At 43.3% G+C, this 27365-nt stretch overlaps 1 protein-coding gene across 3 annotated transcripts in view; it reads left to right on the top strand.

Moving 5' to 3' along the window:
- Positions 1-27365, top strand: part of LOC145341012 (chloride channel protein 2-like) — a 534390-nt gene that overhangs the window by 483536 nt on the left and 23489 nt on the right. For all 3 annotated transcript variants that reach the window (XM_080185697.1, XM_080185698.1, XM_080185699.1), the window contains one exon: positions 24380-24418. In XM_080185697.1, the coding sequence (XP_080041823.1) occupies positions 24380-24418 (39 nt within the window). The remainder of the gene's footprint in view (positions 1-24379; positions 24419-27365) is intronic.

A 27365-nucleotide genomic window follows, 5' to 3' on the forward strand; every position in this document is an offset into this window, starting at 1 on the left:
ATTAGAACAACCAATTAATGTGTGAGCAAATGCAGTTGATTCTGAAAATATGACCCGTTTTGACCATGATTTGTCATTTTCCTTGATCTAACCGAGTTGTATCGGATTGTTTTTTGAATCATATATTCACATAGTAACTAACTTGTTTTGATTCTGTTTGACTTTGATGCGTTTGATGGAAGAAATCATGCAGAATGCCTGAATTATTCTTATTATGTGCGTATTGAAATTGCTCCTCTTCCTACTCCCATACTGTTACCTCTGGTCTCTCTCAAGGATATATCCTCAGCTCCCTTCTATTTCTCATCTACATGCTGCCCCTCTAGCAACATCATTCAGTAGCACAGCGTCAGTTTTCACATGTCCACAAACGACACCCAGCTGTACCCCACCATCACCTCTCTCAACAACTCCACTGTTGCTGAATTATAATGCTGTTTGCCTGACATCCACTGCACTACTACATTCGGCACCCACTCCTTTCCTTATCTATGAACGGTATGTTTTGTCGATATAGTGCGCAAGAAACAATACTGTGTACCAATACGTGTGACAATAATAAATCAAATCTAATCACTATTGGATCAACAGAAACTTCCCCCAATTAAGTATTGGGAAAACTGAAACCATTGCTTTTGGCCCCTGCCCCAAATTTCATTTCCTTGCTGTGGACTGCATCCCTCTCTCTGGCAACAGTCTGAGATTAAACCAACCTCTTCACAATTTTGGTGCCATATTTGACCCAAGGTGAGTTCTCGACCACATATACACAGCATCACTAAGGTTGCCTTTTTTCACCTCTGTAACTTTGACCAACATCAACCCTGGCTTAGTTCGTCCACAACCAAAGCCTCATTCGTGCCCTTGTTATCTCTAGATTTGACTATTCCAATGCAGTCCTGGCTGGTCTCCCATATTCCACCCTCCATACACAGGAGGTCAACCAAAACTTTTCTGCCTGTGTCAGAACCCGCTCCAAAGTCCCATTTGCTTTATCACCCTGTGTTTACTGACCCACATTGGCTGCCAGTCACAAAGTCATCTTTAAAATTCACATCTGTGTTTTCAGGTCCATCCCTGGCCTCAACCCACCCCACTCTAACCTCCTCCGGCCCCACAACCTTCCGAGATATCTGTGCTCCTCTAATTTTGACCATCTCTGAGTTTAATTACTTCACCATTGGTAGTTGTCTCTTTACTTGCCTTCCTGACACTTCTCCACTCCTCTTTCTAGCTTTCTTCCTTTAAGACACTCCTTACAACCTACCTGTTTGGCTGCATGTTTGGTTATCTAACCAAATAGCTGTCTACGTGGTGCAGCCTCATGTCATGTTTTATAATGCTCCTCTGAAGCACCTTTGAACCTTGCATTATACTAAAGGAACTATATAACTATAAGTTGTTGTTATATTAAAGGTGCTACATGACTATACATTGTTGTTGTATTTGCAATGTTCATTTTCTTATTTTGCTGCTTTCAGTTATCACAGTCTGCCATGTAATGCAGAAACAGAATTGGCTGGACTGCAGACTCATCTGTGGTTCTTAGGCCACTAAGTTTGCTTCAGAAGGATTTATTTTGCTAGTTTTTCCGTTTATGGTCGAGTGTTCCATCGTTGCACAATACTCCCAGTTAACATCCATACCAACAGCTGCAAGAGTCCGAATACCTCTAATCTATCAGGGCTGGGCTTCAATCATAACTGCAGTGGCTGAGAGTTTGTGTTGTGTTTATGTTTTTGGATTCCAGCTCTTCACTGGTCTGTGGATTTTATACGTGGAGGCAAAGAGTACCCAGACCGAGTTGAATGTTGAACTCGATGTTAACCATGCCACAGCTGGAAATTGTCTTTAATTGTGAACACCCAGTTGCTAAAGGGAATTTATAGAGATGGAGGAAGCTGCAATGCGCATTTGCTAGGGTCACATCGGAAATAGAAAAAAATATATTTCGTTCATCCATTTGTGGGACATGGGCATCGCTGGCTGCCCAGCATTTATTGCCCATCTTTAGTTGCTTTTGAGACGCTGGTGGTACAACTGAGTGGCTTGCTAGGCCATTTCAGAGAGAAGTTAAGAGTCAACCACATTGCTGGGGCTCTGGAGTCACATGTAGGTCAGACCAGGTAAGAACTGCAGATTTCCCTCCCTAAAGGACATTAGTGAACCAGATGGGTTTTTACCACACTCAACAGTGGTTTCATGGTCATTAGTAGATTCTTAATTCTAGATATTGTTCATTGAATTCAAGTTCCACCATCTGTCATGGCAGGATTTGACCCAGGGTCCCAAGGACATTAACAGAGTTTTTCCTGGATTCATAGTCTAGCAATAATACCTTTAGGCCATTGCTTCCCCATACACACTCGCCTTTCGCACACTCCCATACAGGAAGCAATGCTGTTATGAAGTGTGAGCCAGAGAGAAGACTGCAACAATTAAACCATTAAACTTCCCACCAGGAGTGTATAAAACCCTCATATCGTGGTGATTGAGACACTATGGGAAAAATCAGACTTGCTGATGGAAGCACAGATTGTTGGTGGTGAGGTGGGTGAGATTTAATAGCAGTGTTAAAAATTTTAGAAGGACACTGGGAGTGTAAAATGTGCAGTGACAGAATCAGTTGGGAATAAGATATTTTTGGGTTACTAGTAAACGCGTGAAAAGAAAATTAGATGCTTTTAGACAAAAGGTTCAATAGAATATAGAATGGATCACAACTGAAGTCGAATCAGCTAACACCTAAAACAGAATTTGACAAATATTTGAGGAAAAGAAAACCCTTTCATATAAAGCTAGCATCAGCACTGATGATGATAGGCCATCATTCCTACTCTGCTCAAATATCTGTTATTTTACAATGCACCCTGACAACAGTTATCACATCTCAATGCCCACATCTTCAGCTTGTCATATGGATTTGACTTTGCCGTTAACAAACAATGGCAACTGGTTATTGACTCCATACTTGTTAGTGTGTGAAGTGAAATTGGGCCTACCTGATGCCATTTAACAGTAGCCAACATGTCTTAAAGGGGACATGTACCATGATAATAGATAAAGATTGTGAAAAGAGAAATAGCTGCAAGATCCATGGAGCAGGCCCATTCCCCAATACTACTTTGGAGACTCTGGATAATAATCAACCATACTAATGAGCTCTGGAGCTTAGACAAGCCACTTTCTTCATATTATTTAAATCTGAAGTGAGTTGTTGAATTAAAATTTTGAAAATTTTCTGGATTTGGTCTCAGTGTTGATATTCCTCATGAGTTGAGGGCAAGGCCCATAATGTTGGACTAAAGGAAGGTAGTTGGATGGTAAGGAGAATTGCAATACTATTGGTCTAATGAGGATAAGAAATACTGCTGAGGAGCAACATTCTTGGATAGGCTGCTGTCTGAGAGCTCTTTGAGCTAGGAGACTCGACGCTGGTTCAAATCTTTTTCTTTCTCTTCCTGGTCTCCCTAAACTTTTTATTGTCCAGGTAGTCATCAGAACTGGGCCCTCATTGTAGCAAATGTTAGAGAGCACATGATCACAAATCTGGAAGCACATGTAAGAGTCAGTGCAAAGCCTGTAAATGATCCAGGCAGTAAATGCGCAAAAATCATCACTAATCCCAGTAATGACATTTTTGTTGGTGACATGGCTCTCATTGTAGGTGCATGTGCCTGCTAAGGCACCACAAAGCTTGTGGTTTAGGGGGTAACATATTGACATGGATTGAAAATTGGCTAGCTATCAGGAAACAAAGCTGGCATAAATGGGCATTTTTCTGGCTGGCAGGATGTGATGAATAGGATCAGTGCTGACGCCTCATCTTTTTATAAGTCATATCAATGACTTGGATGAAGGGGCTAAAGGTATGGCTAAATTTGCTGATGACATAAAGATAGCTAGGAAAGTAAGTTATGAAGAAGAGGTAAGGAGTCTACAAAGGGACATGGATAGGTTAAGTGAGTGGGCAAAGACCTAGCAATGTACAGTGTAGGAAAACGTGAAAATCTTCATTTTGGCAGGAAGAATAAAAGAAGTTCAATATCTAAATGGTGAGCGATTGCTGTGCTCTGAGGTGCAGAGGGACCTGGGTGTCCTAGTGCTTGAATCATAAAAGGCTGGTATACAGGTAAAGCAAACGATTAGGAAAGTTAATAAAATGTTATTGTTTATTGCGAGGGAAATTGATGACAAAAGTAGAGTGGTTATGTTTCAGTTATACAAGGCATTGGTGAGAACACATCTGGAATATTACTTACAACACTGGTCTCCTTATTTAAGGAAAGATTGCAACGCATTAGAAGCAGTTCAGAAAAGGTTTGCTAGACTAATATCAGGAATGAATGGGTTTTCTTATGAGGAAATGTTAGTCAAATTAGGTTTGTATCCGTTTGAGTTCAGAAGAGTAAGAGGTGACTTGATGGAGACCTATAAGATCCTTAGGGGTATTGGCAAGATGGATGTGGAGAGGATGTGCATCTTGTGGGAGAGTCTAGAGCTAGGGGGGTCACTGTTTAAAAATAAGGGGCCATTCATTTAAGACAGAGATGAGGAGAAAATGTTCCTGGAACACACTTCCTCAAAAGGCAGTGGAAGTTGGGCGTTTGAATATTTTTAAGGCAACGATAGATAGTAGATAGACTCTTGATTAATATGGGGTAAAAGATTGTTTTTTTTTAATTCATTCATGAGACATGGGCATCGCTGGCTGACCAGCATTTATTGCCCATACTTAGTTGCCCTTGAGAAGGTGGTAGTGAGCTCTTGAAACGCTGTGGTCCATTGTTGACCCACAGTGCAGTTAGGGAGGAAATTACAGGATTTTGACTCAGCGACTGCAAAGGAACAGTGATCTATTTCCAAGTCAGGATGGTGAGTGACTTGGAAGGGAACTTGCAGGTGGTGGTGTTCCCATGTGTCTGCTAACCTCACGCTTCTAGATGGAAATGGTCATGGGTTTGGAAGGTGCCGTCGAAGGATCTTCAGTGAATTTCTGCACTGCACCTTGTAGATAGTGTACACTGCTGTTACTGAGCATCAGTTGCGGAGGGAGTGGATGTTTGTGGATGGGGTGCCAATCAAACAGGCTGCTTTGTCCTGGATGGTGTTGAGCTTCTTCACTGTTATTGAAGCTGCACCCATCCAGGCAAGTGGAGAGTATTCCATCATATTCCTGACTTGTGTCTTGTAGATGGTGGACAGGCTTTGGGGAGTCAGGAGATGAGTTGTCTTTGCAGTATTTCTAGCCTCTGACCTGATCTTGTAGCCACTCTGTTTATGTGGTGAGTCCTGTTGAGTTTCTGATCAATTGCATCACCCAACAATGTTGACAGTGGGGGATTCAGTGATGGTAACACCATTGAATATCATGGGGCAGTGGTCAGATTGGCTCTTATTGGTGATGGTCATTGCCTGGCACTTGTGTGGCGTGAATGTTACTTGCCACTAGTCAGCCCAAGCCTGGTTTCTCCCCGATGTTGAGGTACAGAAATGTTCTCTGAAGACTTGTACTGTGCCACTTGTGCTACCTCTTCTGCCAGCTGCTCCCCACTGCCTCATCCACCAGCCCCAAAGGCAGATTGACTGAGCCATTCATGGCTGGAATGAACTGGCTCTGAAATAGTCCAGCTCCAGTTGTTCCCAAAAATCAGAATTCACTTGTGGAACATGTAAAATAGCTCCAAATAAGAGGAAAGAAAAGCTGCAACAGAGCTATATGGAGTGCATGGACACCCAGCACTCCAAGAGGTTCATGTTGACTGTTGACCTCACCCAGCAGCTCATCATATGACAAGTCAGCTGTTGCAGCAAACCAATTTCACAAAAAGCTTCCTATAAACAGCTCAGAAATCTTAAATATAATGATTTTCTTAAATTATTCCGCTGCACACTCAGGATGCCAGCAGAGCTGTCCAATCCAATGTGGTTGGATTGTAGGACAAGCATAATCATGCATAAACCATATTAGGCCCTAAGGCACTGTTTTTATGTCAAACAGCATGATTAACTTCTAGGCCCATATGGCCAGGATCTGGTGTTTCCTATTTATTAAAAAAAACACTATAGTAACGCTTGTTTTCAATTATAAAACTGAATTTGTGAAAATCAGACACTGATTACAACTTTGTAAAAGAATAGAAACTTGACAAGATGTTGGGATTTTCTAAATGAATTTACAGAATCTGATAAGCATATGTTGTTCTGGTTTGCTGTTTGGATTAGGCTGGATGCCGTCACTTACACTCAAATAGTACAGGCCTCCTTAAGTAGTGTTTTTATTCCTCCTGTTTGACAGGAATAGCCCTGAAGCATAGGCTTCTAAAGGGCTAGTAGAAGACAGATGTCATCAAGGTCCCCAGAGCTGAGTTTAAGCACTGGGGATGTTCATGTCCTGAAGTAATGTTTCACTACTTCATGAGAATGGTTGACAACATGCCATTTCTCCCTGGCATCAGTTGAAAGGCAGGAACAAATCATAGGTGAAGAAGAGTAGATTTGTGCTGACAGCCAGGATGAAAGAACCCTTTGGCAATGTGTTTCCATTGGAAAATAGGTAAATCGGTCGTGGATTATGTCACAGTAATTGTTCAATGTAAATATACCTTTAAGTTTATTTTGACATCAATACATCCTAGAATATGCTGTAATTATAGCCGACCCATACAAAAACTATAAAGTATAACGGATATCAAAATAGAAACAATGCATATGCTAATAATTGCAACTGCAGTATTATCAATTGAGCGAAATTGGATCACAGTCTGTTATAGGAATTTCGTTAATATCATTTGAAAAAAAGCTGAGTAAATGGATTGCAGTGTCGGACAAATTTAATACTGTCCAATTCATATTCCCGTCATATTGGGACATTTCCCCCAGTTAATTTAGTTGTGACAATGTTCCAATCCAAGACTGGATCTGAGGTGCAAGAGATTAGGACCCCAGCATTTAATAGCCTTTGAGGTGCACTCCCAGAATAACTTCAGCCAAATTGCAAAGCCCATTGTATGATGAGTTCACAAAATTGAGAAAGTGGATAGTAATGAAAACCGTACACCATGGAGAATGAAGCTTATTAGTGCCCAATTCATAGAAACATAGAATCCCTACAGTGCAGAAGGAGGCCATGCAGCCCATCAAATCTGTACTGACCACAGTCCCACCCAGGTTCTATTCCCATAACCCTCATTTACGCTGCTCATCCCCCTGACTCTGAGGATCAATTTAGCATGGCCAATCAACCTAACCTGCACATCTTTGGACTATGGGAAGAAACCGGAGCACCTGGAGGAAACCCACGCAGACACGGGGAGAATGTACAAACTCTATATAAACAGTGACCCGAGTCTGGAATTGAACCTGGGGCCCTGGCACAGTGAGGCATCAGAGCTAACCACTGTACTACCATGCCACTCATTTTGTTGGTGTGACCTTAAGAGTTCTAAAATGCTTGCGATATGCTCAGAGAGAGTCCTGGGTTGGGAAAGGGAGGGAATTGGGAGACGTAAGGAGTGAGGGAGTTGACAGGGAAAGAGGGAGCTTGATCACTGGCCAGCTCTGCAATCCCTGCATTGCTGGCCCTGCCAGTCCTCCATGGCCTGACCACTAGCCCCTCAAACATGCCCAGGCCAGCCTCAACCCACCTCCCCATCCTGTCTCGATGTCCACCCCCACCCACCAGCAGCCTCAACAACCCCTCCCCCCCCCGCCAAAAGCAGATTTAACCCACCACCCCGATGTCCATCCCCAATCGCAGGCCTCCCTCCCCCTATCACTCAGCCCAAATACAGAATGGCAGCAGAACCCACACCCCCCGCCATCCACACCGATTGCCCCTCCCCAGAGGCCTCGCCCCCTTGGCATTGCCCTATCCCCCTTGAGCAGCACCAGGGTCCCAGTCTGGCACTGCCACGGCAGCAATGCCTGGGGGCACATCCCCCCCAGCACCCGACCCTTGTGGAGGCCTCAATTGCCCTCCCTTGATTCCAGCAGGATCGGACTGCCAGTTCCCTGCAAGTGGGGGCTATGCTAAACCCTGCTGGAGTGAACCACTCCTGAGAGGGGGAGAGAGGCTGGCGGACCCAGAGATTTCAGTCCCAGGCCCGCTAATGCTATTTAAAATACATGCAAGTTAGAATTTGCAAGTCGACGTAGAGCTAACAGCGCCCAATATCGTAGAATCATAGAAACCCTACAGTGCAGAAAGAGGCCATTCAGCCCATCAAGTCTGCACAGACCACAATCCCACTCAGGCCCTACCCCCATATCCCTACATATTTTACCCATTAATCTCTCTAACCTGCGTAGATCAGGACACTAAGGAGCAATTTTAGCATGGCCAATCAACCTAACCTGCACATCTCTGGACTGTGGGAGGAAACCGGAGCACTCAAAGGAAACCCACTCACACACGAGGAGAATGTGCAGATTCCACACAGACAGTGACCCGAGCTGGGAATCGAACCCAGGTCCCTGGAGCTGTGAAGCAGCAGTGCTAACCACTGTGCTACTGTGCCGCCCAGCAGGGGGGCCTGCAAAACAGCCTCCACTTGAGTTTCTCAGCCTGTCGCGCTACAAAAGCAGCGCAGCGGGTGGGAGAATCACCCCCATAAAATCCTGAGGGGACTAGACTGAGTGAATGCTGAGAGGATGTTTCCCCTTGTGGGAGAGACTAGAACTGGGGAACACAGTTTAAAAATGAGTTGTCTCCCTTTAAGAATGGAGTGAGGAGAAACTTTTGCTCTCAGGAGGTTATTAGTCTGTTGCAGGAGGCTGGATCATTGAATAGATTCAAGGCTGAGTTGAATAGATTTTGATCGATAAGAGAATCAAGGGTTACAGAAGGCAGACAGCTGTTGAAGTCACAATCAGCCATGATCTTATCAAATGTGGAGCAAACGGCCTGCTCCTGCTCCTAATTCTAATGTTATTAGAATCATAGAAACCCTACAGTGCCATTCAGCTCATCAAGTCTCCACTGAGAACCCAGGCCCTATCCCTTAAACCCTACATATTCACCCTGCTAGTCCCCCTGACACCAGGGACAATTTCACATGGCCAATCAATGTTACCTGCACATCTTTGGAGTGTGGGAGGAAACCGGAGCACCCAGAGCAAACCCACAGGGAGAATGTGCAAACTCTGCACAGACAGTGACCCGAGGCCAGAATTGAACCTAGATCCCTGGCGCTGTGAGGCAGCGGTGCTAATATAAAGCAACTAAACTATTTTCTATTAAAAATGTTAAAAATAGAAGCCTTTCAATAAAACCTTATCGCTTCAAACCTGAAAACATCTAATAGCAGCTTATGGTGCAGTAGAAGCCAGGTTTTTATGGGAACAGTCAGCTCTTGACTTGCACTTTACGAAATCAGCAGAAACATATGGTTGAATTGACCTGACCGGCTCAGATCTTTCCAAGTGGTGCTTTCATTCCTCCCACATACCAAAGATAAGTTGTATTTTTATCCTTGCAGAACTGCAATTCTTGAATTTCAATTTCTAACTGACTTGAGTATCAGTGAGGGGAGAAACTTGCTGCACACTCTGCAATGGGATCAGTGGAAGAGGGAGGCAGGAGGTGACCAGGACTGCACATGGGGTGGGGACATGATCAGGACTGCACATGGTGGGGGGGCATGATCAGGGCTGCACATGGTGGGGGGGCATGATCAGGGCTGCACATGGTGGGGGGGCATGATCAGGTCTGCACAAGGTTGGGGGGGCATGATCAGGGCTGATGATTGGGCATCCCATTGATTGGAGGGGCGGGGTGGAGGTAGTTGGGTAGGCTGACGATCAGTGTGAGGTGGGTTGGGAAGTTGCCCATCAGGAGAAGGAGGCCGGTGATCGGGAGGATGGCAATTGTGGGTGGGGAAGGAGGGTAATGTGCATGTGCCGATCTCCACGCTGGCAGATCGAGACATGCACAGTGGCCCACTCAGCCACGCTCATTCTGGCCCCTCCAGTGGGATGAACCCCCCCCCCCCCCCCCCCCCCCACCACCTTCATGGATCCTCTCTGTGGAGTACAGAGTGCCAGGGATTCATGAAACTAAGTGCACCCAAAAAAACAAGTAGGAAAATCTGCCCTTTTCCCACCTGTTGGGCATTTAGTTTTTTGGGGAGATTCTGCTCATTTTTCTTCAAATTACTGTGGTGAGGTGCTGAGAGGAACGTAAAGGAAAACTATCGTCGTCAGAATTTGTGTGGGTTCGACAAATGGAAAGGAGAAATATTGGGACAGGAAAAGTGCTACATTTATGTTAAGATATCTTAGTTTTGGACAAGCGGATGTAAATACAGGTTTAGTTTAAACAGAATCGTACAGAGATGTGTCATGTGTCCTTATCAGGAGATTACAACTTCAACCTACCAAAAGTAACAAAAATATTGTCATCACTGCTGGACAGATGAAGCACGAGATCAGCTTGGCAGTTAACACCTCCAGGGGAGTTCAGTCCAACATCCAGTGCATCTTTGTCTCAGGAGACTCCACATTCAGGATATGTTTACACTAGCCCAACAGGACAAGTGAACATAAGGGTTGATTTAGAATCACCAAGTCTAGGAACAAGACCAGTCCTTGGGTTAGAGAAGTATCCTTGTTCTAGGTTATCAAGTTCCAGACTGCCATCCAATTCAAGTAAAAATATCATAATCAAAGGTAGCAGCTACTGTTATATCCCAGTGAAGCTAGTGGAAGCAATTTCCTTCCAGTGTATGAGAGAGACCACTCATGTACCAATACATGTGCAACATAACCAGGTAAAGGATCTGCTACTTCCTGATATAACTCCTTCAGAAGACTTGCAGAGAACTGGGGGCCCAGAAGAAGTCAATCAACTTCTTCAGGTCATGAGAGAGGACATAGCTTGGACCATGTCATATTGATCAGCAAGACTCTGTCTTAGTATGGAAGCCTGGTCTCCTTCCAAAATGAGGGGCAGCTATCCTACGCAGTTTGTGATAGAATAGTTATTACTGAACGTAGCCTGTGGGCAAAAATGGCAGCTTGGTATTCCCGGTTATGGAATTTTCAGATGCAATACAGAGGGGGGATTTAAAAAAAAGGAGGGGAACACAATATCGGTTAATAAAACACCTGCAATAGGGGATCATCAGATGAGATCAGATGGGTTGTACTGTGGAACAAAAATGGGGCAATCACACTGCAAGGAGTTCACAGCAAACCCTTGAACAGTAAGAGGGAGATAAAAGGGCAAATATGTAGACAAATTGCTGAGATGAGCAGAAAGAAAAGGGCAGTAATGATAAGGAATTTCAATTCCCGTAATATTAACTGAAATCCCTGTGCACGAGGCATAGGGGCTACAGGATTTTCAAAATATATTCAAGAAAACTCTTAACCAGTGCATAGTATGGTTCTGGATTTTGATTTTAGCAATAAAACTGAATGGATTGAAGTGCTATCAGAGTATTTTGATGGATGTAATTGTTATTCATTTAGTTTTAGCCCAGATATGGGGAAGATCAAAAGTAGACCAAGATTAAAAGTTTTATGTTGGGCAAAGACCAGGTTACTAAGCTGACGATGTGATTTGGTTAAAGTGGACAGGAAACAGCTATTAGCTCCTTGAAGGCAAATGAATGCCAGAGCAGTGAGAGGCACATTGGCATGAGGCAGAGTCCAGAACAAAGTATGTGCGACTCCAAAAATTAGACACCGTCCCCACACCACTACTGCCCCCACCCTCACACTACTTCTGTCCCCACCCTCACACCACTACTGCCCCCACTCTCACACCACTACTGCCCCCACTCCCACACCACTACTGCCTCCACCCTCACACCACTACTGCCCCCACTCTCACACCACTACTGCCCCCACCCTCACACTACTTCTGTCCCCACCCTCACACCACTACTGCCCCCACTCTCACACCACTACTGCCCCCACTCCCACACCACTACTGCCTCCACCCTCACACCACTACTGCCTCCACCCTCACACCACTACTGCCCCTTCCCTCACACCACTACTGCCCCCACCCCATACCACCACCACTCCCCCCACCCCCGCACCATCATTCCCCCACCCCCAATCCCCAGATGCCTAAGTGTACACGTGGCTAAGCCAGACAGAAGAGGGAAGCTGTTTCATTATCTCAGTGCTGCTGAAAACCAAGAAGACTATAGAAATGCAAGGTGAAATTAAAAAAAAAATTAGAAAAGCAAAGCACGGGGAGGACATGAAAAAATATTGGCAAGGAAAGTCAAGAAAAACCCAAAGATGTTTTATAATGTTTAAAAATACATAAAGAACAAACTGATAACCAGGGAAAGGAAAGGGCATATCAGAGACCAAAAAGATAACCTCTGTGTAGAAATGAAGATATGGCCATTGTTTTTTAATGATTGGTTGTGAAAAGTACTGGCTGGGATTCTCCTAAAAAACATTCTAAGTGCCAAATTCACTTAAAACCTGGAGTAAATCCCACTGCATTTTTTCAACGGGGTTTTCAAAATGAACCTCCCACAGTCTGTGCATCACAGAGTGCCCTAGGGTGAATCACACTGAAAATCAGTGGGGGGCCTATACCTGCTGGAGAGGCTGGCAGCATTGGACTGAACAGGCCACTGTGCACGCGCTGGTCCGTCATAGCAGAGATCAGCACATGCGCAGTAGCTCCCACACTGCCAGCCTCCCAATGGCTGGCCAACCCCACAATCCCCCACCATCCCCGATCGCTGGGCAGCCCTGACACCAACAACCACCACCCCCCCCACCCATCTCGATCGCCACCCCAGCAGTCTTGATTCTTTCCCCCTCACTGCAGTCATGACCAGTGCACCCTGCCCTCTCCCCCACGCTCCCCACCACCCCCCCCCCAACCCTGCACAGCTCCAGGGGGCACCTCCCTTACTTCCGACCCTCTGGGGGAGCCTCCGTGGCCTCCCTTCGCTCTAGCGGGGTCGGACGACTGGCAAGTGGGGAGCTGTTGTAAATCCTGCTGGAGCAAAACACTCCTGGTGGGGGCAGGAGGGGGATGCTCGCAGGCCCAGAGACTTCAATCCTGGGCCCGCTAGTGAGATGTAAATGAAGATTTAAATAATTTATTCAGCTTTGCGTCGATTTCTGTCACGGAGTTGATGATGTTGGAAATCCAGTGGCAGGAGACACGGAGAAGCTGTGGGCGCCAGCGGGAAGCCCGCTACACAGTCTCCACTGATACCTCCTGGCCCACTGCATTGCCCCAGCTATATAGTGGGGCTGGGAGAATTTCCCCCACTATATAAATACAAGTCTTTTTTCTTTTTTTTTTAACACTCTGGGCAGGGTTTTTTGACTGAGCTCACCCCATGACCAGAAAATTCAACCCACGGTCCTTTACTCGCCGTGACCATTCCCTTGGCAGGGGGGAAAGTGGGAAAATTCCATCCTTTGTGTCTGTTTTCACAAAAGATTGGGGTTGCTTCAAACCTTACAGTTATGGAGGAGGAGTGATAGATCTTCAATGGAATAAAAATACAGTGAGAGAAGAAATATTAAGGGATTTCACATCTTTGAACATAGATTGGCAGGTCCAGCTGAACTGTATCCCAGACTAGTAAGAAAAGCAGGGGCAGTAGTAGCAACGGCTCCCACCCTCATTTTCCAATCCCCTTTGTTGACAACTGCAGTGTTAGATGTCTGAAACACAGAACGTTGGACTGTTGGTTAAAAGGGGATAGACTGAGTAATTACAGGTCAGTCAGCCTCACCTTGGTGGTGGGCAAATCATGAGCAAAAGTTCTGATACACAGTACACATCGTCTTATAGAATGGTGCAGATTACTCAAGGATTGTCAGCATGGACCTGTAAGGGAAGGCTGTGTTGGATGAATGCGGCTAAATTTTTTGAGCAAGGAAGGAGGATCAATGAGGCCAACACTTTTGAAGTAGACAGCTGAAATTTTAGCAAGGCTTTTGACAAGGACCTGCATGGCAGGCTAATCAGAAAACTAAGAGCCCATAGATAGAAGGGCAAAGGTAAGTTCAATCCAAAATTACTTTGGAGGCAGGAAACAAGTATAGTGATCTTCAGGATCAAACCTCTTGAGTGTTGTTGGAGCTGCACTCAACCAAATAGGTAGAGAGTAATCCATCACAGTCCTGACTTGTGCCTTGTAGATGGCAGACAGACTTTGGGGATTCAGGAGCTGAGTTACTCACCGCAAGATCTTAGTCCCAAATCTCTTCTTGTAGCCATGATATTAATAAAGGTAATGTTGCCAGAGTCGCAGATGACCATAGGCTGTGACTGGTAGCGATTTGACCTGAGGATCACCACATCTCAGGCGAGGGGCAAGGTTGAGAAGGTGGGCCTCCGTGACTAACTGCAGCTGGTCTGGGATTTGAACCCACGCTGTTGGCGTCACTCTGCATCACTGACCAGCTGTCCATCCAACAGAGCTGAACAGAATTTATATGGCTGGTCCAGTTCAGTTTCTGGAACATATTGGTTCCTTAATTATTTGAATTAAGGAAATGTGATGTGATGGAATATAGGTAAGTTGAACAATGTAGTTTGTTAGGTGAGAAACTGCCCCTGAATCTTCGCTCAATTATATTTTGAGATCTGGGAGAGATATTTTGCACAATGTTTTTCTCGGGCTTAAGTGAGTTGGATCCTGCAAGTTAATCATCTGATAAAGAAGTCAGCTTAATAAATTAAATGTTCTTCTCATTACTTATTTCTCTTGTGATGCCTTGCACATCCATACTTCCAGTAAACAGCACAATGGTTAGCATTGCTGCCTCACAGTTCCAGGGACTCAGGTTCAATTCCAGCCTCTGGTGACTGTGTGGAGTTTGCGTATTCTTCCCCATGTCTGTGTGGGTTTCCTCTGGGTGTTTCAATTTCCTCCCACCCTCCAAAGATGTGTGGGTTAGGTTGATTAGTCATGCTAAATTGACCCTTAGGACCCGATTTTCTTTCCATTTTCATTCTAAGTGCCGATTCTGGGTGTAGTACAGATCCAACTCAGAAATCCGCTTTCAGGAGCCCCCATACGCTGGCAGCCATCTCTAATCCGATTCACGCTGTGGGCGGGGCTTAGCGCTGCCGGAACGATCGGAGCTCTGAACTGCACATGCACAGTTAGAAAAAAATTGGAAAAGGTGCGCCCATGTCAGATCGTTCCCAAGCTGCAGAAAGCGGCCTGGGAGCGAAAAGCAGGAGCAAGGGTGTGTCTCAGGGGGGAGAGGGGAGGAGGAGGGAGGCTGGTAAAATGTGGAGGTAGATGGATCTCTGGTGGGGGGGGGGGGGGGGAGCAGGAGGGGTCTGCTGCCACTCTGCAGGTGATCGGTAGGGGGGCAGGGGTGACAAACAGTCTGGATAGTGGGGGGGGGTGGATAACGGTGGCAGTGATGTGTGTGGGTAGTGGGAGGGTGGATAAGGGGGACACATACACATCACTTATCCACCCCCCCCCACTACCCAGATTGATCGCCACACCTGCCCCCCTTCTCCCCTTCCTCCCACCGATCACCTGCCCCCTCCATCAGAGATCCATCTGACCCACCTCCTCCTCCCTCACACCCCCAACCAGACAAGGATCTGACCTGGCTGCAGCCCCACCCCTGATCTGAGTCAGAGAGCCTTTGGAATCACTGATCATGCTCTTCAGAGGCTGGAGCACCCGACTCAGACTTTTATTCAGCAGATCCCTAAAAGTGCGGTTTCTGGATTGGTAAACGTGGTGCTAAAGGGGGAAATGCTGATAGAGTTGGGAGTGCAGTTCATTAATTCAATTTAAATGCATGCAAATGCATGTAAATCATCATTGCGTCTGATTTGAGCGAAGAATGGATCCTCGCCATTCACGGGTCTCAGTAAAATGGCAATCTGAGTGGACTCTGGTGCAGATCGCGATGAAGGCTTCACACCTGACTTTACCACGATTTCTCACCCGGAATTGTTGGTAAAATCGGGTCCTTAGCGTCAGAAGATTAGAAAGATAAATATGTGGGGTTAAGGGGATAAGGCTTGGCTGGGATGGCCCAAATGGCCTCCTTCTACACTATAGGGATTCTATGATTCTAACACCATCTTGCTTTTGTAACTTGCTTTTAATGTAAAAAAAGCTTTGTCACATCCTGAAGTGCTTTTCGAGTGTTGCATCTTCAGACATCTGTGACATTCTGAAATGTGTATTGGGCACAATGTCAGCAGCTGGTGGAAAAGTTCAGCATGACCCCACACTGCATGCAGTAACCTACCATTAATATGCATGCCTTGGAGCGTGTTAATACGAATAGACTGGGTTGAATAAGTGACAGCAGCTATACATTTCCATCTCCCTTTTGCTCAATAAATTAGTTCATCAATCTTAAGAAAATGTTAATTACTTTTAAATATAGAATTTAGTGAAATGAATGGAATGACCAGGAGACTGCTGATATATTCCACCACTCATAAAAACAGCCCATAAATTATCTTCAGATGAAAAGGTTCTTGTACCATTTTCACAAGAAGTTAAATAAGTCAGAGAACAAAAGCGGATTTAGCTATCATTACCTCTCAGACAAACATTCTCAGGGCTGGATTTTCGATGAGTTACGAAGTCTAAGTGACCTTTGAACTGTTGGGCAGATCCTGATGTAAAAATTCCACCCCTATTTCTGACATCCTGTTCTTGCCAATGGGAGAAGGGACAGTGGATGATTCATACTGGTGGGAGCCCCAAACTCAGCAGGGTCAGTTTTGGCTGTTATAAGAGCTTCAAACTGGGAGTCATGAATTGATGGAGTAGATATAAACACATATTTATGAAGAGTGGATGAAGTCTGTTTAATTGTCATCATCTGAAATGCTTTTAAATCTCTTTTTAAACATGAAAAATAGGCTAAAATTGCCAGTAAGAGTTCTAATGAAAACATCAGCCTGCTTTGAATGGTAAACCATTTGTGTAGGTTAGAAAAAACATTAGCATCCATTAGTATAGTTGGTAGAGTTTTATGTTGACATTTCCCAAGGGCTATCATTATGTTGTTATGACTGCTTGGCTGAGTTTCAAATGCTACAGTTATCCAAACATTTGTTATGAGTTCACACTTTAATTGGTGTTTTAAAGAAGCTATTTAAGAATTAGCTGTCTTTGTGGAGTCTGGATATCATTTTATGCAGATTGACTGACATTTAAAAGCCTTGAGTAGGTTTCATGAATGTAACTTTTTTCCACGACCAAGTAGGCATGAGTAAGAGCTGTATTACATTATTAGAAGTAGGTTTTTTTAATCACCACTTGGCTCTTAAAGCCTGCCTATGGGGGCTACTTTCACAGTAGCTTCATTGTAGTGTTAATGTAAGCCTACTTGTGACACTAATAAATAACTTTAAATAAACTTTACTGGTTGGTTATCGAGGTGCCATGAGCTATGACGGACCGGGGGAAGGGGTGTGTGATGAGAGGCTTTTCTTTGAAGAAAGAATCCGACAAAACAATAATTTGCCTGTATCACCTTCAATCTATTCCCAAAGGCATCAGCATTTCCTAATGGTCTCACGACAGGCTCACGTTATTCTTAAGGTGACCCTTCACATCGAATGAGTATAGAAAGAGGAAGCTTAGTGGAAGTCCAGGAATGCTGCTTGCCACCTGGTTCTCTGCCTACTACAAATATAGGTCATTCCAGGAAATCCCAAGTCAGTGGGAATTTACACTGGACACTATGGAGCTCCATCCCCTTTTTCTCTTTCCTGGCTGGGGAACATTATGTAAAAGGTTCAGGGAAGAGGAAAATATATCATCGGATATTCACTCATATATTTACTCACTGAATGGGGACACAACTTTTTATGAGTTATTGGAGGGAATCTTAACAAAAATTGGCAGTGTGTTTCCAGTGAGAACAGTGGCATGTTTCATTCCAGAGAACCAGATCAGTTTTCTCTCCGGATCTTACGGCACTCTGCCTTAAAAAAAATCAAGGGACATGTTTCATTCCATTATACAGTAGGGGTCAGGGGAGACATCCACACGCATTCACAGCCTGGCTGCGCTAAGATCAGGCTGCCATTTTTAAAGGCTGCCCTGATCCCAACAAGAATAAATCAGCCCACCACAGAGGTCTTGGGCTCCACTCCCATCCCCGCTCCCCCGATCGAGGTTATCACTTCTTTCCCCTGTCCTCATCCCAATCATCGACCCCTCCTAAGTAACCTTTTGGAAAAGGTACATTCCCTGTATCTGTGGAATTCAGCTCAGAATGCTGATATTTACGCATTTCCTTAGTAACGTTTTATACGGATGACAGACCATTTCAGACAGCCCAAAAAGCATGATGAACAGTATCCATGGCATAGTGCTGATCCTAATGTAATAATGCATTGAAATGGAGTTCAGTTTCATAAGTGTCAGAATTTTGAAAATTAATACTGAAGAATACAGATTGTTAGTCCCAATGAGATTTGATTTTTAAAGTGTGAACTGACAGTTGTTTTCTGGAGTTCAGAATATTAGGTGTTGAATTTCACAAGCTATGTAAGAGATTTCCCAGCAGAAGGTCTCTGATGAACCTGGTTGTCTGTGCAAGATTAGATTGTAGAGCTGTAGGCAATTGTGTAGTTACAGCCACTCCAAATTAAAATCAAAGTTTTGAACTAACCTCTCCCTGAAACCCTGAAGGTTTATTAAATCTGCCATATAATCCACTTACACATTCAATTTGATGTTGAAATGATAACGGTACATTGTAGCGTTCACTCCTAATTGCATAGAAGAACTACAATTGGTTGCTGAGCTCTGGGTTTGTTGCTGCATCAGCTAAAATATCTTCCAAGGTAGTTTTATGCATTTGGAGGCACAGATCGTGTGGTTATCAGGAGAGTGGCATGGTGCCACAATGGTTAGCACTACTGCCTCACAGCACCAGGGGCCCATGTTCAATTCTGGCATTGGATAACTAACTTTGTGGTGTTTGCATATTCTCCCTGTGTCTGAATGAGTTTTCTCCTGGTGCTCCGGTTTCCTCCCACAGTCCAAAGATGTGCAGGTTAGATGGATTGGCCATGGTAAATGCATGCAGTTACAGAGATTGGATAGAGGGGAAGGGCTTGGTTAAGATGGTCTTTCACAGAGTCAGTGCAGACTCAGTGGGCCAAATGGCCTCCTTTGGTGCTGTAGCAATTCTACAAACAAAGAAGGCATTTAGTTCATGCATCTTTTTAGATCCTAAAGCCTCCCCATTACATTATTTCAATGATTTCAGACACTTCGCTTCCCATATTTTATCAAAATTTACTTTGTGTAAGAATTTCCTACTATCGGTTCCACATTTACATTGTAATAGTTTGAACCTTTATCCTTTATTTTCCTATTTTTGAATTTAGTTTAAAGAAATGTTCCCAATTTACATTTTTTATGGGATGTGCATATCTCCAGAAAATTAGATCTCAAAATCCTTTTCAAAGCTGCAAAGCCCAAGTTTCTCAATCTTTCCTTACAATTCAGATTTTTCTCGCTAAGAATCAGCCTCTCGGTTCTTCTCTGTTTTTCATTCAGCACTTAAATATCTCCCTTGCATGTCAATGACTGGAACTGACCACAGTCGCCATAGTGTGGTCTGACCAGAGCAGTAGAGATGGTTGATGTCCTCCTTTGACATATTCTATTGTTCTGGTTGTACTTGTTCAATATTCTATTAGTTTTGTTGATTGATGACTTACATTAGTTGGACGTGTTGAACATTAAGGTTCCTCGGTCTCTTTCAAATTCATGTATAGCTGTTTCAGAATCATTCATGGAATATGTATATTGCTAGTACATCCTTCCAACATGTTACCTCACCTTTGTTTCTATTCTTCATCTGCCACTTGTCGGCCTGCCCTGTACGTTATTTCTTCCAGTTCATACAAAGAACAAATAAAAAGCAGTACAGCACAGGAACGGGCCCTTCAGCCCACCAAGCCTGCGCCGACACGTGTCTTTCTAAACTAAAGACCTGTTGCTTCCACATGGTCCATATCCCTCTATTCCCCGCCTATCCGTGTATCTGTTGAGATGCCTCTTAAATGTTACTATTGTATCTACTTTTGCCATCATCTTCTGTGCAAATAAAACTTGCTGTTCACATTTCCTTGAAACTTCCCCCTTTTACCTTAAACCTATGTCCCCTAGTAATTGGCATTTCTACTTTTTGACTATCCATCCCTCTCATAATTTTGTAAACTTCTATCATGTTGCCCCTCTGCCTCCAAAGTTCAATTGTGATCATTTCTGTGCCGATTCCTTGTCCACAGCAATGCTGTAGGTGTTGCTTAGTTCTTGGCAGTCTCATTGTTGTTATGGCCTGGGTCTTTATAACGGCATCTACTCTTTAGGTCTGTTAAAACTGGGGATAGGACGATGTCAGCACAGTGAGCCACTGTGTGTGTGTGTGTGTGTGTGTGTGTGTGTGTGTGTGTGTGTGTGTGTGTGTGTGTGTGTGTGTGTGTGTGTGTGGTATGAATGCAAGTACACCATGTAGGTCATTGGTAGAGACTCCTAATCAGGGCCAGGTTAAGTAAATGGACATGTTGGAAATCAGAACCTTAAGCACTGTAAATGAAATCAAGTTCCTGTGTTGTGCTCTATCCCATCCGTACTTTCATTGTTTGGATTGAAGAAGTTGATGCAATCAATTGCAAGAAGGCCAAAGATGAATTAATTTATGTTCTGGAGTGGAAGCATCTGGTAATGTTGATTTCTTTACAAAAAGCTCTTGTTTTAGTATCTTGAAGCAGTTCTTAACGCTTACCTGTCTTTGGTTTCAACTTCATTTCAACATTCCTACCTTGCGCTTACTGGTTTTCATAAATTCAGTTGTCTCTGAAAATGGTGCGGGGTTCACAATGTGAGTTTCCCTCCCATGCAGGCAGCAAGTGAACCTGCCCATTTATATTCAGCAGTTTGCAGCTCAGCAGTTGATAAGATGCTGTCTCAGCAGTGGGCCCAAGTATGTATGAGACTGGCACCACTTAAAGCTAACTCCACTGCTTAAAGGGCAGGTTGATTCTATCTGTGGTTGGTTCTAGAAATGGGGAAGGGTGTTTGACCTGCAAGAAGAGTGAATATGGCCCAGCTGGGCAGAGAACAGGTTCCAAGGTTCTCTGATGTAAGCACTGGAGGCCATGATGGACAGGAGGAAAAAAGTCCTCTATTCACATGGGACCAGGAGGCCGTCCATATTGATTTTGCAAAGGCAATGCAGGACCAGATACACAGGGTGGAATTTTGCGAAAAAAATTTCTAAGTGCCAAACAAGCAAGGAAATGGTAGAGAATGGTACCGATTTTTTTGGGCGAGTTGAAAGCTGCAGTCTTATGGCTCTTAGTGCAAAAAGAATCAGGATGTGATTCCCACCAGTAGGGGGAGCGGTGGAATCTAATCTCACCGGGACTCTAATAACGTTTAAATATTGAAATCAGCTTCCTGCCCGGTAAGCCAGTAAGATTGCACCCATAGTCTTATCTATGCTCATAATGTAGCCCCTAGCACCTGGATGCAGTGCAGGAAGAGGTTTAGTAACATCCTCACAAATTGTCATTGCAATATGTTGTATCCTTACAACTGAATTACTGGTCTCACGCACTGTTTAATTGACCACATCCTCTTCTCTAACTTACCAGCAACCTCTATTAACCCCAATGCAATCTAATTTTATGAGGAAAGATCCCATTTAACTCTTATTCTGTCTTGCACAGACACTGCCTGGCTTTCATTTCAGATTTCCAGCATCCTCAATATTTTTCTTTTGCCATACCAAACATTCATAGCTTAACTGCACAGTCACACAATTAACACTATTGTAAACCTTACATCCTCATCTCACAACTTGTATGCACTATCAACTATTCAACCATGGCCTGCAGAACAAAGTACAACTGGAGGTAGCAGCACCTAACTGGCAGTGAACAGGTACAGTTGCATGCCCTTACCCCATGGAAGATATGGTGCTTGCCATCATTGGAACAACCATAACTGATAATATGACCAGAGGTGGGGATGCAGTTATCAAATATGTTAATATATTCAATGGACAAAGAACAAAGAAAAGTACAGCACAGGAACAGGCCCTTCAGGTCTGCACCAACCATGATGTCTGCCAAATCTAAAACCATATGCGCTTACGAAGTCTGTATCCTTCCATTCCCACCCTATTCATGTATGCATCTAATTGTCTCTTAAATGCCACTATCATGCCTGCTCCCACCACCTCCCAGGCAACATATTCCAGATATTCACCACCCTCTTTGTAAGAAACCTGCCTCGCACATTTACTCAAAACTTTTCCCCGTGCACCTTAAACCCATGCCCCCTAATAAGAGCATCTGACTATCCATTCTGTCCATGCCACTCATAATCTTGTAAACCTCTATCAGGTCATTCCTCAATCTCCGTCATTCCACTGAGAACAAACCGAGTTTATCCAACCTCTCCTCATAGCTAATACCCTCCAGACCAGGCAACATCCTGGTAAACCTCTTCTATACCCTCTCCTAAGCATCCACATCCTTCTGGTAGTGTGGTCACCAGAATTGTTTTCCTTCTAATATCCCACATTGCCCGCATCTTACAATCGTCTCTTTTTTCAAAAATAGAAGTTGTTTAAGGATTCACCACTCATATCCCTCAACCCCTATGCTAAAGAGGTTCATGCTGTAATGTAAAGTTTGGGATAAGTTTGGCATGGCCTGCACTAAATGTTGTTGAGAAGGCAGTAGTCAGCTACGCTCTTGATCTGCTGCAGCCCTTGCCTGCAGGCACGCTCACAATTCTGTTAGGGAGGTAGTTCTGTGATATTACTCCAGTGACAGTGAAGGAAGGTTTGAAGTCAGGATTATGTGTGATTTGGAGGGGATTTGCTGGCAATGGCGTTCGCACACGGGATGATATATATGCAGATTTCACCAATGAAGTTCAGATCTCCAGCCAGAAAAACCTAAGCAATCTGAGCAGTTTTTACATGTAATTACAGAATGAGATTATTTCAAGTTGTTGTCGTGGCTTGGCAGTCATATAAAATCTGTGGAAATACTACTGCTCTGAAGTTATTGAAGTGGTGCTAATGTATAGCTGTTTCAATCTTTCTTCAAACCTTTCCCTTGAGATACATATGGATAAAGAATCTCTTGTGATCTTATTCACACTTTATCACAGGCAATATTACTTTCTCATCTGGATTTGTTGTAACAGGACAAACAGGCAAGCAGATTTGGGTAACTCATGTCACCAGTGAGGAAGCAACTAAATAGTCAGCAGTATCAATGTTACTGATTGAAAGTCATAAATGTAGGTGTCACAATTATGCTTTAGGCAATACCTTCAAAACATTGCCAAGTTGCCAGCAAGGTTATCCCAACAATAGGATATAGGCGTGACTATGAGGAATTGTATAAAATGTATCAGGATCTAGCACCTGCCACCAACCCATTCTCAAAATCTACTCCTTGTTAAACTGTTTTGCAAGCATTAATCAGAATAAAATAGAATATCAGCTCCTCAAGTAATTAGCACATTTCAATAAAGGTGGACAATTTGAGTCAATTTGGGAGCAACATGTCAAAATGTGGTCATCTATTGCTTAAACTGATTGCTCCTATGAACAAAATGTAAGCAACAGAAAGGATCATATTCATATGGATGCAGCTGGCTTGTGGTCATATCTTAGTATGATGGAAATAGTACTTAGCTTCAGCAAAAAATTCCCAGCCAGGATTTTAATAACTATCAACAACTGGTACTTGTTGTATCCTGAAAAAATATAGAATTTTGACTTTGATTTAACAATGGTATGTTCTTACAGTGATGAATTTAAATCATCTTCAAGTTAACCACAGATGAGAACAAAATGACGAAGATATGGCAGGTTGTCAAATCAAAAGGGTTGACTTTTGTTTGCGTTAACAACGCATTGAGTAAATACTGGATAGCTATTGTAAAGTGGCAAAGACACAGAACATCGCTCTGGTACCAAATTTAATTTTCCCTTTTATTCCTTGTATATATTGAAGTGCTGAAAATTGGGTACATTGGAAGAGCAAATAGACTTGAATTACAGAATCCTAGACCAAACATTGTTCTCAGTATAAAAAAATCATTACCATTGTACTCCCTTATCTGAAGAAGCTGTCAGGTTCTCTTTATTTCAACTGTGGGGAGAGACTTTGAGATGTGTGAAACCATCAAATGGTATGTACACCATTGTAAGGATTAATAGACAATGTGTTATGTATTAACCTCTAACTTTATTGTTACATCAAGATGTTTTTGTTTGAAGGGTATTAGATTGGAGGCATCTTAAAATGCACTGTGCCTATTGTAAGCAGCCCTCACTTGTTATTTGTAGGAAATTGTTCAATACTGATCAATATTTATTTCTTTTGATTCAGGATCCATATGAGATTGAGGATGACATGTCCCCATCAGAGGTAAGCCATAGTTAGTGCTGTTCATTCATTTTTTGAAAAAGGAAAATTGAATGAGTAACTGTTGACGCACAAGATGGAAGGTTATAAGAATAAACATAGGCTTAGTTGAATATATTTTCTGCTAGTAGAAGTTTTAAAGTGGATTTATTTAATGTCACAAGTAGGCTTACATTAACACTGCAATGAATCCCCTAGTCACCAGACTCTTGCGCCTGTTCAGGTATACTGAGGGAGAATTTAGCATGGCCAATACACCAAACCGGAATGTCTTTCTGACATAATATTATTAGAAGTGGTGCAATACGTTTGCTTTTACAGAATGAATAAAATTTCACCCTTGAGATTCAGTTGATCAGGGCTGGATATTGTAACCTGTAATATTAGAATGGTGCTATCTTTCAAAGACCAAATAAATTGATGTTTAAGTTTAAGTTTTTTTTATTAGTTACAAATAAGGCTTACATTAACACTGCAATGAAGTTCCTATGAAATTCCCTTAGGTCGACCATTGAAAAATTGAGCATGATCAGTGCAAGGAATTGGTTTGATTGGTCCACTAGCCTTCATTTATGCTTTGCTTTCTTATGTTCTCAGTGATTGTTAACGAAGTCAACATTTTAATCTTTTACCAGGATTGTAAAATCTCTTCAATGAGGAGAGTTCAATTCTTTGACTTGTTAGTCATAGACAGAGGGTGCTGGGTATAGGAAATGAGCTGCCAGGGAATGTGGTAAAGGCGGGTACAATTACAACACTTAAAATGCATTTGGACAGGTACATGGACAAGAAACATTTAGAGGGATGTGAGCCAAACACAGGCAACTGAGACTAGTTCAATTTAGGAAACCTGGTCGGCATGGACAAGTTGTGCTGTAGGGTCTGTTTTCATGCTGTATGTATTTATGACTCTAAGCAAACAAATGACAATGATAACTTGTGGAAGAAGTTATCCTCCAAAACTCTTTGCTCCACTTGTCAATAACTGTGTCTAAAAGACAGATTATTCATTCCATTATAGAATATTGTGACTTTGATTGGCAGATTACAATTATTAATCTCATTCCCTGGCTAGAGTCTTTCCATTGGGTAGACAGAGGTCCTGCCCATGCAGGATTTTACCAATGGCAGCTAATTTGGAGACTGAGGAGCAGGCTGCTCTCCTCAAGTGAACAACAGAGTTGCTGGCCCAATCAGAAGGCTGACGACTTAGCAGTCCTTTAATAGAGATGGATCTTGCTGAGCTCCAGGAGGAAGAAGAGAAGTCTCTATGTTGAGGTGAACTCAAAGAGCAGTCAGGTTTTTTGTGATGTGCCTGGGCCAGTGATTGGAGGGCTGGACCCTTCAATGACACCGTGCCATGGCTGCCAGTGCCCACTCTGGTGGGTCTTGGATGGGCAATTGAGGAAGCCACTCATCTCCCATCCCCCAAATGTCTGCTGAGAGGCAGTCACATTCTAGCTGGTGATCCTCCCATGCCAGTAGAACACCTTCACCACTATTTTATGAGACCTTCCAGGTATTAGTTGGTAAAACCCATCCCTTTCATTGGGTATGACCCTAAGCAATTGCAAGCTAGTAGACTCTGATATATCCTTCACAGTAGTTGAGAGATGTGGTTGCCTTGTCAGGTCTGTGCAAGATTTACTACTGAAGAAAACACAACGCGTTCTTTTATTTAAAGCACCATCTTTAATTTCCTGCAATAATAACACCAAAACCTCATACAGCTTTTGCCGACTTGATGCTGTCTGCCAGTTAATGCTGTTACCTGGACCTCTGTCTCATCATATAAATCCTGAGTTAGCTCTCACTGAACCCATTTCTGGAACATGTATCGGGCTGCGAAAGATTTATTTCTTGTCTGTTGATGTCTGTTTGGAATTTTGCCTAGACTCTGCATTCACAGTACATGTCAAGTCCAATTTGAGACATCTACTGTTGTTACACTTATCCCTGTTCGCAGTTACATCACAAATATCCAAAAAAGGATATCGATAAGAATTTCCTCAGACTTTTCCCCGCTCCATTGATGTAACTTCAACAGCAGTTTGATGGAAACCTTATTGCGAGCACGTTGATTTAAAATTTGATCCATTAGCAAGAAACTCTTAGCATTGATCGATAAGCCGCAGCCAGTGATTTTGACTGGGTCAGCAATAAAAGATTAGTATCTTGAATTTTCAAAGTAAGCAGCGATTTTATTGTAGAAATGTTTTATTTTCATTCTCTAATAAATAAATGAATCTGATTACTTGGCCTTTTCAATGCATTCAAATTAACAATAACTCTGTACCTCTGTAATTAGGAAGGTGACAAATGTTTTGAATGCATGCACATTGTGCTTGCCAGCTTGCCGGATTGTAAGGAGGAGTTGAGTGGAGTCTCAGTACTTCAGCCAATATTGTTTTTAATCAATGGACGTATCAGGGAATCAAACGCAGACAGAAGCTTGTCAGGTTTGATGGTACTCTAATAACCAGAGCAGTAAAGAACAAGAATGTAGCTAAAGGTTGGCAAAAGGATTTAAATTAATTTTGCAACAAATTTATTAAACGAAAGGGACACTAAACAGTTCCGTAAGTATGCAACAAATAGAATTGAATTAGTACAAGGAGGCCTATAAAGGAATTTTGAAGTAAGGTGTAGATGAAGTCACCATAGTCCCAGATGACCATAGGTTGCTCTCCCCTTTGAGGGGGAGAGCTGACTAGTGGTGATTTAATTGGAGGACCACCATACCTCAGGTGAGGGGCAAGGTTGAGAACATGGGGCCTTCATGGATGACCACATGACACTTTGTGCAGAATTCTCCGGTTGCACTCACCTGAAAACCAAAGATTCCTGCCTGACTTCAATAGACTTTTACATGGTCCGCTCCAGTAAAATGATTGAAGTAAGTCAAAGAGGAGAGAACAAAAACTCTGGCTTCTGTTTTTCAATTACCATT

Source organism: Carcharhinus amblyrhynchos, chromosome 3, assembly GCF_965287045.1.
Source record: "Carcharhinus amblyrhynchos chromosome 3, sCarAmb.v2.hapA, whole genome shotgun sequence".
Classification (NCBI taxonomy): domain Eukaryota; kingdom Metazoa; phylum Chordata; class Chondrichthyes; order Carcharhiniformes; family Carcharhinidae; genus Carcharhinus; species Carcharhinus amblyrhynchos.